General features: G+C 37.8%; 1 protein-coding gene across 1 annotated transcript in view; it reads right to left on the bottom strand.

Moving 5' to 3' along the window:
- Nucleotides 1–7,365: 7,365 nt before the first annotated feature.
- The window catches only part of frem2a (FRAS1 related extracellular matrix 2a), a 65,442-nt gene continuing 57,140 nt past the window's right edge, over nt 7,366–15,667 (bottom strand). The window contains exons 17-24 of the mRNA XM_083568284.1: nt 13,962–14,154; nt 13,363–13,467; nt 12,690–12,817; nt 12,272–12,406; nt 11,967–12,093; nt 9,323–9,510; nt 8,860–9,006; nt 7,366–8,674 (exon numbers count right to left, since the gene is read on the bottom strand). Of these exons, the coding sequence (XP_083424410.1) occupies nt 8,171–8,674; nt 8,860–9,006; nt 9,323–9,510; nt 11,967–12,093; nt 12,272–12,406; nt 12,690–12,817; nt 13,363–13,467; nt 13,962–14,154 (1,527 nt within the window). The 3' untranslated portion in view covers nt 7,366–8,170. The remainder of the gene's footprint in view (nt 8,675–8,859; nt 9,007–9,322; nt 9,511–11,966; nt 12,094–12,271; nt 12,407–12,689; nt 12,818–13,362; nt 13,468–13,961; nt 14,155–15,667) is intronic.

The following is a 15,667-nucleotide window of genomic DNA, read 5'->3' as shown; positions in this document are numbered from 1 at the left end:
CTTCATTATTGGAGGAACCAACAGATAGCCAGCACCTTTTGATCTAAGTAGGCGTGGAGGATCATACTGGTACAGAAGTTCACTCAGATACTGCGGTGCGAGACCATTAAGTGCTTTATATGTCAGTAGTAGTATTTTATAATCAATGCGAGATTTGATTGGGAGCCAGTGTAGACTGATTAATACAGGGGTGATGTGGTCATATTTCCTAGATCTAGTGAGGACTCTTGCTGCTGCATTCTGAACTAACTAAAGCTTATTTATGCACCTACTCGCACACCCAGACAGTAAAGCGTTACAGTAGTCTAATCTAGAAGTAACAAAAGCATGAACCAGTTTTTCTGCATCCTGTAACGACATCATATTTCTAATTTTAGCAATATTTCTAAGGTGAAAGAAGGCGATCCTGGTAATATTATTCACGTGAGCCTCAAAGGAAAGGTCTTGTGGTAATCACACCAAGGTCTTTGACAGCCGTACACGCTGAAACAGAAACACCATCCAGAGATGCTACGTAATCGGAAAGTTTGCTTCTAGCTGCATGTGGTCCTACTAAAAGTACTTCCGTCTTATCTGAGTTTAGCAGAAGAAAGTTATCGAGCATCCACTGTCTAATGTCCTTTACACATTTTTCAACATTGTTAAGCTGATCTCTCTCATCTGGCTTTGCTAAAATATACAGCTGTGTATCATCAGCATAGCAATGGAATCTAATACCATGTTTATGAATAATTTCTCCAAGAGGCAGCATATATAAAGAGAAAAGCAGAGGGCCTAAGACAGATCCTTGAGGAACACCAAACTTTACCTCAGAGAGTGTGGAGAACTCACCATTTACATCAACAAACTGATAGCGATCAGTCAAATAAGACCTGAGCCAAGAGAGAGCTGTTCCCTTTATTCCAACAACGTTCTCAAGTCTAGCAAGTAGTATAGTGTGATCAATGGTGTCAAAAGCTGCACTAAGGTCGAGCAAAACAAGTAAGGAGACAAAACCCTGATCAGAAGCCAATAAACGGTCATTTACCACCTTAACTAGCGCCGTCTCTGTGCTATGATGAGGCCGAAATCCTGACTGATACATTTCAAAAATGTTATTCATAAGTAGGTGTGATCATAACTGCTGTGCTACAACCTTTTCTAAAATTTTGGCTATGAAGGGGAGATTTGATATTGGTCTGTAGTTGGACAGCTGACATGGGTCAAGGTCAGGTTTCTTAATTAGGGGGTGGATAACTGCCAGTTTGAAGGATTTTGGTACAAAACCAGTGCTAATGGAAGAGTTTATTATTTTTAAAACAGGTTCAATTACCTCTGGAATTATCTGTTCAAAGAAACTTGTAGGCAAGGGATCGAGAATGCAGGTTGATGATTTTGATGAAGAAATTAATGAAATTAAGTCATTCTCGTGAATAGGAGTAAAACTTTGTAATTGATTGTCTGTTATAATTACACTGCTGTCTACAGGGTTACTTGTAAAATAATTTGGATTTATATTAACCGTCTGGATTTTTTGCCTGATGTTTTCAATTTTTTTATTAAAAAAGTTCATGAAATCATTAGTACCTAATGATGGTGTGCATGTGAGTGCAGTGCTTTTATTCCCTGTTAATTTTGCTACCGTGCTGAATAGAAATCTAGGATTATGCTTGTTATTTTCTATGAGGGTGGAGAAATATGCTGATCTAGCAGCACTAAGAGATTTTCTATAAATTAGGAGGCTCTCCTTCCATGCTATTTGAAATACTGTTAATTTTGTTTGACGCCATTTACGTTCTAATTTTTGAGTGGTCTGTTTTAAGGTGCGTGTATGATCATTATACCACTGTGCTAATTTTTTCTCCCTGATCATTTTGGTCTTAAGGGGAGCTACATCATCTAGGGTATAACGTAATGTTGATTCTAGGTGTTCAGTGGCCCAGTCGAGCTCTGCAGGGTCAGACTGAGATCTATCTAATATCGTAATTTCTGGAAGATTGTTAATAAAAACGCGCTGCTGTAGCTGACGTGAAAGTACGCTTAACACGATAACGTGGTGAAGTAGTAATGCAATGACTGAGGCGGATTTTACAAGAGATGAGATAATGGTCTGAAATAGCTTCAGACTGTGGAATTATGACTACGTTTTTTTATTTTTAATCCAAATGTTAACAACAAATCGAGAGTGTGTTCACCACTATGAGTGGGTCCTATAACATTCTGATTAATTCCAACTGAATCTAGAATGGACACAACAGCTGCTCTTAAGGAGTCTTCCTGATTATCAAAATGAATGTTAAAATCACCAACAATTAATGCTTTGTCTAGAGAAGTAACTAAATTTGTGATGAAATCTGCAAATTCTATGAGAAAATCAGAGTAGGGCCCTGGGGGTCTATAAATAATAATTAGTGGAATTGTCTGACTGGACCTGCTTTCGGACACTGAATATTTTATGCTGGTGTAAAGAACTTCAAATGTTTTACATTTGTGTTTAGTCTTTTGTGTGACGCTTAGATTATTATTATAAATAGCTGCGACTCCACCTCCTCTGCCATTTAGACGGGGTTGGTGTATGTAACTATACCCAGGAGGACTCGCTTCATTTAATGCTAAATATTCATTCGGTTTAATCCATGTTTCTGTTAAACACATTATAAATCCTGTATATATCTTTCAGAATTGATACTGCCTTTTCAGGTGTGCAAGTTGACCATTCCATTAGCACTAATAATTTATAAGATATAATAGATACAGGTTTTTGAAGTGAGCTCTGCTAACAGACTTTATTTTATCTGACCACTGAACAGTTCTCTATTATCATCTCATGCTTGTGATCCACCTATGGGAAGTGCATCTGTACCTGACCTCTACAGAAGCATCATTTGCACTAAGTCTGGCTTGACAGACAGGAGTGGGTGTCCAGTGGCAGGTACAGGGGTGGACATAATTATTTGATCCCCTGCTGATTTTGTAAATTTACCCCCTTACTTTTTTGGTGGGCTTATTTACACAGAGAGAGAGAGACACAGTATATATTTTTTAAAATACATAAAAATAAACATTAAAGTAAGGGTCTTAATTCATTCATGTTTGATTGAGTGAAATAAGTTTTTGATCCCATACCAACCAGCAAGAATTCTGACTCCCACAGACCCAAAAAAATCCTGTCCCTTTAGGACAGTACTCCTAATATCAACTCGTTATGTTTATAAAAGACAGATGTCACAGAATCAACCTTTTCCATTCAAACCTTTTAAAGATGTCAAAGGACATCAGGGACAAGATTGTAGACCTACACAAGGATGGAATTGGCTACAAGACGTCATCGCGTTTTGTTTTCATGGCCATAGAGTATGTTATGGGTCATTGTCATGCTGGAAGTGAATCTTGAAGTGTATGCATCTTCAGGGTTTCCTGCTGAGGCCAGGAGGTTCTCATCCAAGATTCTACAGTTCATGGCCCCGTTCATGTGGTGAAGTCTTCCTGCACCCCTAGCAGAGAAACAGCCTCAAAGAAGAATGTTTGCTCCTCCATGTTTAACAGTGGGGATGGTGTTCTTGGGGTCATATTCAGCATTTTCTTGCCTCCAAACAGGGCGAGTCAAGTCCCTTCAGGGATTATGACTAATGTGTGTTCTCTCTCTTGCAGTAATCAGAGGGAGCATTTAAGGTGGAGCGAGAGGATGTGTGTGTGTGTGTGTGTGTGTGTGTGTGTGTGTGTGTGTGTGTGTGTGTGTGTGTGTGTGTGTGTGTGTGTGTGTGTGCGCGCCTGGGAACATAAAGCTGCGGCACTGAGCATGGAGTTTATAAAAATTTTTTTTTTCTTGATTATGAACCTGTCCTAGTGGTGTTCCTTTCCCCGAACCATTCGCTCTACCACACTCCTTAAGTACAGTATTTGTATGTCGTTACTTCCCCCCTCTCCAGGAGGCCAGAATAGTGACTGGTGTGTGGTCAAACACATTACACCCAGCTTATGAAAATTATTTGGAGCTCATTAATGTGTGGAAGACTTTGAAAAATTTTCTGAATGGGCTTTTCCTATGTGTTATTGCAAATATACAGAATGCTAGGGCCTCTATGATTGCAAGTGTGTGTTTGAGGAGGCATCAGCTGATTTCATATTAGGGCTCAGTCACTGATATTTTGGGCTTTTTGCAAGACCTTATTAATGGTGGAAGATCCTTCTCTATGGTTAAGGTGTATTTCTCAGCTGTCACTACATGTCGATTTGGGCTTGGCTGCACTACAGTGGGGCAACACCCCTTAATTCAAAGATTTATGAAGAATGCGCACTGCTCCCAACCAGTCACCAGAAGAGTTCCAGAATGGGACCTCTCCATGGTGCTGGAGGCTTTGCCTTAACAGCCTTACAAGACCCTGGGAAATATCTCCCCTAAACTTTTGTCCTTCAAGACCTCTCTGCTCATGGCCCAAATGTTCCACCAAATGTGTCAGCGATTTGCATGTACCCTCTGTTGATTCCTTAATGCACCAAATTCTCTCTCAGTGGAGATAAGGTTTTTCTCAGGCCTAACCCAGCGTACATGCCTGAATGCTTCCCAGCTTTTACTGGTGGTGTAAATGAACTCTCTGCTTTTTACATATATATATATATATATATACAGTGAGGAAAATAAGTATTTGAACACCCTGCTATTTTGCAAGTTCTCCCACTTAGAAATCATGGAAGGGTCTGAAATTGTCATCGTAGGTGCATGTCCACTGTGAGAGACATAATCTAAAAAAAAAAAAATCCAGAAATCACAATGTATGATTTTTTTAACTATTTATTTGTATGATACAGCTGCAAATAATTATTTGAACACCTGAGAAAGTCAATGTTAATATTTGGTACAGTAGCCTTTGTTTGCAATTACAGAGGTCAAATGTTTCCTGTAGTTTTTCACCAGGTTTGCACACACTGCAGGAGGGATTTTGGCCCACTCCTCCACACAGATCTTCTCTAGATCAGTCAGGTTTCTGGCCTGTCGCTGAGAAACACAGAGTTTGAGCTCCCTTCAAAGATTCTCTATTGGGTTTAGGTCTGGAGACTGGCTAGGCCACGCCAGAACCTTGATATGCTTCTTACAGAGCCACTCCTTGGTTATCCTGGCTGTGTGCTTCGGGTCATTGTCATGTTGGAAGACCCAGCCTCGACCCATCTTCAATGCTCTAACTGAGGGAAGGAGGTTGTTCCCCAAAATCTCGCAATACATGGCCCCGGTCATCCTCTCCTTAATACAGTGCAGTCGCCCTGTCCCATGTGCAGAAAAACACCCCCAAAGCATGATGCTACCACCCCCATGCTTCACAGTAGGGATGGTGTTCTTGGGATGGTACTCATCATTCTTCTTCCTCCAAACACGTTTAGAGGAATTATGACCCAAAAGTTCTATTTTGGTCTCATCTGACCACATGACTTTCTCCCATGACTCCTCTGGATCATCCAAATGGTCATTGGCAAACTTAAGATGTTCCTGGACATGTGCTGGTTTAGGCAGGGGAACCTTCCGTGCCATGCATGATTTCAAACCATGACGTCTTAGTGTATCACCAACAGTAACCTTGGAAACGGTGGTCCCAGCTCTTTTTAGGTCATTGACCAGCTCCTTCAGTGTAGTTCTGGGCTGATTTCTCACCTTCCTTAGGATCATTGTGACCCCACGAGGTGAGATCTTGCATGGAGCCCCAGTCCGAGGGAGATTGACAGTCATGTTTAGCTTCTTCCATTTTCTAATGATTGCTCCAACAGTGGACCTTTTTTCACCAAGCTGCTTGCCAATTTCCCCGTAGCCCTTTCCAGCCTTGTGGAGGTGTACAATTTTGTCTCTAGTGTCTTTGGACAGCTCTTTGGTCTTGGCCATGTTAGTAGTTGGATTCTTACTGATTGTATGGGGTGGACAGGTGTCTTTATGCAGCTAACAACCTCAAACAGGTGCATCTAAATTAGGATAATAAATGTAGTGGAGGTGGACATTTTAAAGGCAGACTAACAGGTCTTTGAGGGTCAGAATTCTAGCTGATAGACAGGTGTTCAAATACTTATTTGCCGCTGTATCATACAAATAAATAGTTTAAAAATCATATATTGTGATTTCTGGAATTTTTTTTTTAGATTATGTCTCTCACAGTGGACATGCACCTACGATGACAATTTCAGACCCCTCCATGATTTCTAAGTGGGAGAACTTGCAAAATAGCAGGGTGTTCAAATACCTATTTTCCTCACTGTATGTATATATATATATATATATATATATATATATATATATATATATATATATATATATATATATATATATATATATATATAGTTACTGTTCGTAACAACGGTTCTCTGAAACATGGATTGGAGAGATCCACCAAGTTTGCCCCGCTTGCTGCATGAGAAGCGAATATGCTCACTGAGTTTGAAAGACTCTGCCTCTCTAAGATTTATTTTTCTTTTTTATACCAAATCATGTTGCTGGCCTGTTGACAATTAATATAATTAGTTGCAAAATGTTCCTCCAGCTGTTTCTTTTTAGAAACACTTACCATCTTACTACTTTTAAAATTACATCATCTTACAGCAATGAAAATCCATCCATCCATCCATCCATCCATCTAGAGATGCAGTATCTCACAAAAGTGAGTATACCCCTTTAGAGTAGTCCGTGTGGAGCTTGTATAGCAGTACAGATTTAAATTTCTCTGAAAATATCTCAACATACAGCCATTGTTGTCAAAATAGCTGGCAACAAAAGTGAGTACACCCTAAGTGATTACAGTTGTATGTTGCAAATTTATGCTTATTTAGCAACCATGGTGTAAGTAAAGTCAGGTACTGATGTAGGGTGAGGAGGCCTGGGGTGCAGCTCAAAAGCTTTTACTCCAACCCATGTAAACCATGTCTTAATGTAGGTGGCTTTGTCTACATGACCACCATCATACTGGAACAGGTTTGGGTCTCCTATTTCAAGTGAAGGGCTACAAAGGTACTGAGTTAGAGAAAAGAAAGTCCAGATGGGTGTTTTTTTCTGGACTGATTAGAGCTGTGTATTGGGAGAACAACTTTTTCATACTTTAATAAAGATGGGCAGATATAAAGCTTACAGGCTTGTAAAAAGAGCTTTTATACCTTTAAAAAAAAATTACACCAATTTATGTTACACATATAATGTTACACACAGCACAATTCACCATATTTATGTCTATAAAGTCTGAATCTGTGTCTCCAGTATTAAATCAATAATTAATTTACTTGCATCAAAATGTAAAGTGGTGTGAGTAAAATCAATGCTATTATCACTTACTGATTATTATACTGGAACCCTTTCATTAAATTTGACACTGTTGCATGTGAGAAAACACAGCAGGAAATAAATGAACCTGAATCAACTTGACAATTATTCAAATCTTTAATACATACAGTATTATCACTCTAAGTTCAGTTGAATGTGAATAAAATACATAACAAATAGTGATAATGAATACTGATGACAAAAAAGAGAAGATGTACAACACGGTACACTTCATGTAAACATGTACATGTGTATAGCTCATTACACCAAGCTATGTAAACAACTCGCAGCAGGCATTCAGTGTTTCTTACTGTTTGATTTGATGTGTACACAATCAGCAGGTTCTCTCTACTAACACAGCATAACCACATTTTATAATAATGATTATTGATCAGAGAAACTGTACCGGGAAAGATATTGTAAAAACCATACAATTTTGCTAATTCGATTTAATTCCCTTTTCCTTTTTTTTTATCTTTTTTTACATTTTATTATTCTACATATCAATATGATAACAGTTCATATCTTCCTGTTTATCCTTTGAGTGCTTGTTTTGTTTTATACTAAATACGTAACCCCATTACCTAGCCCCAAAATTAAATACAATTTGCCAAGATTTAACAGTTGTAATATAATAAAAAGTGGTCCTTTTAAATCATGACATACATCATAAAAACTACAATTACCATATCTTCTGAGCAAATAGTCCTGAGACATTTTTTGTCTCTCATTCAGAATAGCAGAGTTAATTGAACAAACTCAGACAGATGTTTAGAATGCAGCTGGATTTGACAGGCCTTCCACAGGACTGAACCTTTCTGAGGCACTTGTTAAATTGCAAGTACAATGCTTTGGAACTCATTCATGATGGCACACAATAATCAGGAGTGAATCTTGCAGCCGTTACACCTCAGAGCCATCGCTGCCTTCAAAACCGCTCCTCAAAATAACTGGCTGCATGCTGCCAGAGACTGTTAATCCATCCTTCTCTGATTTCTTTCTCACATCCTTAACTGGTCGTCTCTGTGACCGCAGCATGAGTAAAAGCACGGCTATGATAAGACCGAAGAGCAGCAGCCCAACTGAAACTCCCCCTACCATCACTGCCTCGTCTCCAGTGCCACTTTTGGCCATTTCATGCTGTACCAGGCCTTCGGCAGGAACCTCCCCATCCTGCACTGCCTGCTGGTGCTCCAGAATGATGTGCATGATGTTGGTGCCTCGATTGTGCTCGGCACTGATCATTTCGGCGATAGCAGGCATGTCCTGATTAGAGCGCCTGGCACGAGTGTTGTGCGCCGCAAAAGAATGGTACTCCACACTTCTTTTGCCGATCCCACGATTTGCATTGTCTCTGGAGCGTACAGTGTAAATGGTGTGGATGTACCACTCACGGCCTGCTGCCACCTGCCAGAGTGAAGAGGAAAGTAAAGCTGGAATTAATATGCTATTTTAATCACCATGTCTGCTTATTATCTGCTTTTACTACTGGATATTAAAACGCTAAACTCAATTTACATGTTCAGTTCTTGTTGCTGTAGTTTACTGATGGTGTAAATATTTAATAAACGTTTTGTGAATACAGCAGAGACCTGGAATAAGGGAGAAGAATCCAGTCGGAACCCATCTGAGCTGGGCTGCTTCACTAGCGAGAGGGCTGATGGGTCATCTACTGCCAGCACTGCATTAAACTTCATATCACCAAAACTCAGAGCCTGAGTCTCTGGCTGTGCTTTGTCCTGTAAACAAAGAAAATGATTTACAAAAATACCAACAATGGATTTATTTCTCTTTTTGTCTTGGATTTTCCATCATTGTATCTCCAATTGGTAAACTATGAAGTTCCAGCTAGCACCCTCAGACCACAAAAACTACCAACTGGGGAGGGTAAAGGCTAGAATGTGCTTCTATTTTAATATTAAACATTACATTTTAAACTTTAAACATATTAAACTTATCACTACTATTTATGACACAGAATATATTAAAAAAAAGCAAAAAACAAACAACAAAACAAACAACTGTATTTCTGTAAAGAGTTCTTTGCATACTTACAATTATTTTGAATCTGTATAGTAGGGAAGGTGAATCTGCCAAGCAGCCAAACTCAAACTTGCTGGGGTTGTACTTGGGCACATATCCATCTGCTCCAGTGCACAAATACACCTTCTCTATGTTACAGTGAAACGAGTCTCCCAAGTTCTGCACTGGATCCACCATCACTCTGCCATATATTATATCACCTAAAAGAGCAAACTTGGGTAAGTTTTAGCAATCACAATTCAAATAGGAAATGTTTGTGTTTTGACAATATTTCTATTATGAAAATAAAGGTATCTGTCTCCTTATTTGGATTTGTCAGAAATTATAAGTTTCTGTCAAAAATTTGGAAACATCTAGTCTTGTATTATTTTTAAGAGACACATGCATTTTCATTTTCATTAAAATTAGACAATAACAGTAGATTTTGGATGAAATACATGTAGCTGTGTCACATTCCACTTCACAAGTTTATGCTAAGCCATTATATAGATGAATTTTAAATGTTAATACAATTTTAAAGGTAGGTTAAATGTAGGTTTAATTCTCAAAATACTGAATACTGAACCAACATGGCTACTATTTAAAAGCATGCAATTTCATCTGGACTGCAACTAATTAGAACCAAATTCACCAGACAATGACCCAAAATGTATTTCAATCTCTGTAAGCATTATTTAGAGAGTAAACAGTTGTCTGGAGTGTTATCTATCACAAAATGGCCTGTCCAACCACCAGACCAAAATCCTATTGAAATGTTTTGAGATAAACCTGACCACAAGGTCAGAAAGAAATATCCGACTAACAAAGAAACATTTAGACTACTTAGACTCTCAAAAACTATAGGTGTTTCTAAACTATTCACAGGTACTGTAGGTCAGCAAAATATTTTGTTTAAGCATAAAAGCATAATAAAGTGGTAACAAACTAAATCAAACAAGGATCAGAAGAAAATGATGGCTGAGAGTCTCTGCAAACAAGCAAGTAAAATGTTGCATACTAACTGGTCTATTCTAGGAGTCAAAATCATTAGTCTTATTAATTAGAAATATTTATCTGATTTTATTAATCTGATCATTTCTCTGGAAATTGAAAGATAAGATGTTGTAGATGTCTGAAGTAGTTTGAATTCCAATCTGGCATTCTGATCCTTAACGCTGATTGGTTTGACTGTTGCTATGGGGTTTTTCTTCACAGTTTTTTAAACATGATTCTGCCATCGTCTGCTCATGTTTTCTCGTATTTTTGTATCTGGTTGTTGAATACCAGAGGTTCTTTTTCATTACATTCCACATTGTTTATTAGCTAATGCAGGGCTCCAGACTGCGAATAAAATGGTTGCATTTGCGACCAAAAATAATAAATTGCGAGTAATATTTTTGCCTAGATCACCACCTGTGACCATATAAAGGTACACATTATGACCGTATAATCTGCATGTTATGACTTTTTATATGCGTGTTCTATCACATAATTTGTTGACGTAATAAACGCATGCGCCACCTACGCTTGACTTAATTCTCCGTTTATTAAACAAAACTAAAAATATCAGACTTTTTTCAAAACAGTCTCCATCTCTCTCCAACTCTTCTGCTGATGACACACCTGTAGTAAAAAGGCAGGCTGCAGTTGTGTCAGCATCAGAGAGAGGGAAAACAACAGAGTCACTGAGGACCATCTTTCTAAGCCAGTCAGTGAAAATATAAATAAATGTGCCAAAAGACATTTGAAAACCTTTTTGAATTCAAAAGTTCTCATGGCTGAGGTACGTTCACGAGACACAGAAAATGTTTTGCGACTTCTGCTCTAAAGCAGGCAGAGAAATTGCAGGGAAAACTGATTTCATTACCCAAACAGATTATTTAAGAATAGAGACAATACGAAAACACGGAGATAGTCAAAAAGCCAAAAAAAAATTGTGATCACATAATGGCGAAAAGCGTGCCGCAGAGCTCAAGTGTCTTGAGCTGAAAATAAAATTCAACACCGCCTATATGATCCCTTCAGTTCCCAGGCCATGCTGTAAAATGATGGCAGATGTACACATGACAGAATGACTCGAAGTAAGTGTTTTACATTTTTTTTTTACGTTTATATTTGTGTGGCACTTAAAAATATAATTTGGCGCCTGTTGTTTTTCTCATAGGAGTCAATGGCTCCTTAATTGATTTTTTTTGTCTGGAGCCCTGTAATCCTACAAGTGCATTGGTTTCAATTTCTTTTCCCTCTTTTTTTTTAAATGGCTTCCTTTTCTCCTATACATAGCTCTCAAATCTTCATAATGGTTTATTGTTTTAACAACAAATGCATTCTTTACAGGTAAAATCCAGAATTTAAGAAAGATTAGGTTTTTAAACAGTTTAACAGGACATGAAAATGGTGGGTTCAAACAAAAGGTTCAATGTTCTAAACTGTTTGACACAATGTGAATATCAGGAAGTCACATCTTAAGGTGATTTCTAAATTTATCATATATTCGTTGTTTGATCTACAAATATTCCCTCAATGCAAAAACAAATAATTGGCCTTGATCTTTTGGTGCTTTTATGGGTCACTGTATAATCAGCTGTGCTGTATGTGTTATGCTAATCACCCACAAGCATTTGAAAACGTCCTAAAAATAGGTATGTTGTGAGTGTAAATGTTTCTTTGAACATACCCTGTGAAAAAGCTGCATCACTCTCCTGTCCAAAGCCCATAGACCCATCAGAGAGCCAGACGGATCTCTTCGACAGCAGAAACATCTGTGTGTTCAGATTGAACTCCACAGCAACGGGGTCACTCACCTATAAAGAGCAAAAAGGAAATAATAACTAGGCAAAAAAAACCTCAGAAAGTGGAGGTTATAATAGCAAGGGAAGACTTGATCTGTATTTAAGTGTTGAAACAAGCACGTATGTAAATAATGGCACAATATGTGTGCACAGCATTCTGGCTTCACAGTGTATTTATTATTGTTTTTACCTGCTGGAATCTGATGTCCAGGTCAAACGTGACAGGCTCTCTGGGGTCACACACTGCAGGAACAGAGTACTCCATGTTTAGTACTGTAGTGCAGGGGATTAGCTTAACGGTGTAGGTACCAGAGTAATCACGCACCTGTGTGACACAAAGCCATGAAACAGCCAGTAAAATAGGTGATTATATTGTTACTGAACATCATAAATTACTGAATTACTAATAAATGAGCCATATTTAGTCCTTTTCTAAGAACAAGTCATGGTGTGCAAGAAAGCGATTAAAACATTAAAATCCTTTAATATGGAGCTTACAGAATAAAATGAAAAGATTTTTAATGATATATTTATTTGTATATTTTTTAACAGTGCTAAAACAGTGCATATTAGTCATTCAATTTTATCCAGTCTACTCTAACACTCACAGCAAAATCTGAAGTGAACCTCCACTGCTGCATGGGCTGGGTGTAGGTTGGCTCGGTTCTGACCAATGAAAGGTTAAAGGTTAACCCTGGGTGGGCTGTACTTATGACCAGTGAGGTCAAAGAAGATGCTGGACAAAAAAGACAAAGATAAGGTTAAAGCCTTAGGCAGAGAAAAGCTTTGAAGCAGAACACAAAAGACACAAGCAGCTACAAGTACTCATGAAGAGACTAATTAAGACTCACAGACACCCAGACTCTTAGCTGATAATAAAAGGAGGCCATAACCCTTCCTTTCTGTTCATTAGTTAGTAACAGACATCATTCTTTACTTTTATGTTTATTTAAGATATTCTGGCTTAGGTAAATGATAGGAAAATTGCATTTTAATGTTGTTTCATTTTGAGTAAAGAAATAAATGCCATAATGATTTGATATATACATACAGTGCATTCGGAAAGTATTCAGACCTCCTTCATTTTTTTTTATTTTATGTTGCAGCCTGATACTACAATTGTTCAGATTGATTTTTCTCCCCTCATTATTCTACATGCAGTACTGCATAACTACAAAGTGAAAACAGAATTCTAGAAATGTCTTTATTAAAAGATTTACAAATTAAATTTTTTAAAATGTTTAAAAAATTTTTTGAATTATTGTTATTTAAAATTCTCACCCTGATGTGAGGCCACAAACAGTCCCCGAAAATGAGCCTTGGTGCGGAAGTTGACCACCAGACAGCCCATTTCATTAATCCTCATACTGGCTGGGTAAAGAGCTCCTAAAAAACACATTAAGAGTGGGTCAGCACCAAATCTATGTATCATGTGATTTAGTTCAAAGTCACTTAAATTCTATGACTATATTTGAGTTTATAATAACAATAATAATAATAATAATAATAATAATAATAATAATAATAATAATAATAATAATGATGCTTTATAAATGCTGATGTAGAACAGTGATCAAATTGATTTGCAATTGCAATGTTGTTCAGAAACCTGGCTACTGAGCCATCACTACGATCATGTCTGCAAAAATGTAAATATTTTAGATCTATAGATCGTTCATATATTTTTTTTAATGCAACTAAGAAATGGTGGTAATAAAGCTATCTTGATTATGATTTGTAAAAAAAAAGAATGACATACATGTTGAATAAAGCACGGCTTAACATGACATATATGTTGAATAAAGCACACCTTCCAGCAAAAGAAAAGTATTTTTTTTCTATTTGATATTACTGTAAATAGTGCATGTGTCTAGACTTGCCTTGCAGCTCGGCTTGAGGAGGGCTGCCGACGCCATCTTTCCACAAGATGGCAGTGTCGTAAACAAAAGTAAGCCGCAGCTCAGACTGCAGGTCAAAGTGCTGCCAGCCGCTGGTGCCGACAGGTGAGTGAAACACGTAGGAGACATGAAGAGGGACACGCAGAGTCACATAGGACTGCACTAGATTTAGCACCTACAAAACAGAAACAGCAAGAATCCAAAAAGAACAAATGAACAATACAGCATTTTTTTAAAGCGATGAACAACAGAACAGAGGATAATTCTCAAATATGTGTATGGAACACAGATTATATTTGTGGATTATAGGATTATAATAATAATATATGACACCAAATCGAGCAAATAATAAAAAAGCAATATGTGGTTCCTATCACTTTTACAACCCAAGACTTCTGATTCTGATATAAACTCATAACCACTTCAGAGACACTCTGATCCTTCACTAAAGTGCTCTTAGTAATCAACCCTTTACCATTTTACAACTTACAACAGTAAAAATAAAAAAAACCCAGATAGTTCCACAGTCTTTCTGCTGTCAAAAAAATAAAAATACATTTCTTTCTGTCTCAAGATAATCTAGGCTTGATTGAAAGAAAAACTGTTTCCTCATTTACACAGTCAATTATAATCAAAGGACTGTGCGGTAATGGTAATGAGGATGGCCCCAACACCTGCAAGCAGAGAGTTACTCAAGAAAGGAAAAATCTCTGAAATACTGTACATCTACTGCAAGAGAACATGAACATAGCACTAAATCAATTGATATGCCAATTTTTTTAAAAACAGAAAAATACTATGGCTATAAATACACGTCTGTAGTATTCAGTATTCAAGTATTCAGACTCCCCTCACTTTTGTCGTTTTGTTATGTTGCAGCCTGATACTACAATTGTTTCAAGTATTTTTTTTCTCTCGATAATCTACAGTCAGTTCCCCATAATGACAACATGAAAACAGAATTCTAGAAATGTCTGTAAATGTATATATAAAAAAAAAACTTAAATATCTCATGTACATAAGTATTCAGACCCTTAGAAACAACCCTTGAAAGTTAGCTCAGATGCCTCCTGATTCTTTTGATCGTTGCTGAGATGTTTCTATACCTTGATTGGAGACCACCTGTGGAAAGGTTAATTGATTGAACATAATTTGGAAAGGCACACACCTCTATAGAGGGTTTCTCAGCTGACAATGGATATTAGAGCAAAAACCATGAGGTCACAGAAACTGTCTGCAGAGCTCAGAGACAGACTTTTTGCAAGGCACAGATCTGGGGAAAGGTAAAACAAAAAAAGTGATTTCCAAGAGCATAGTGTTCTCTTCTTTTCAAATGGAAGAAGTGTGGCACAACCAAGAATCTTCCAAGAGCTGATCACTCTGAGCAATAGGAGAGAAAGCCCTTATTAAGAGAGGTGACCAAGAACCTGATGGCCACTCTGATTGAGCTCCAGAGATCCTGTGTGAAGATGTGCAAAGTTGCCGAAAGACAATCATCACTGCAGCTCTCAGCTGCAACAACTCAGCTTTTTGGCAGAGTGGCTAAACGGGAGCCTCTCCTCAGTGCAAAACCCATGGAAGCCTGTAGTTTGCCAACAGGCACCTGGAAGTCTCTCAGACTGTGTGAAACAAGATTCTCTGGTCTGATAAAACAAAGATTGAATTGTTTGGCCTCAATTCTAAATATT

This window comes from Silurus aristotelis, assembly GCF_946808225.1.
Source record: "Silurus aristotelis genome assembly, chromosome: 18".
NCBI lineage: Eukaryota > Metazoa > Chordata > Actinopteri > Siluriformes > Siluridae > Silurus > Silurus aristotelis.
Note: the sequence above shows the minus strand (reverse complement) of the source record. Positions and strands in the feature narration are given on the sequence as shown.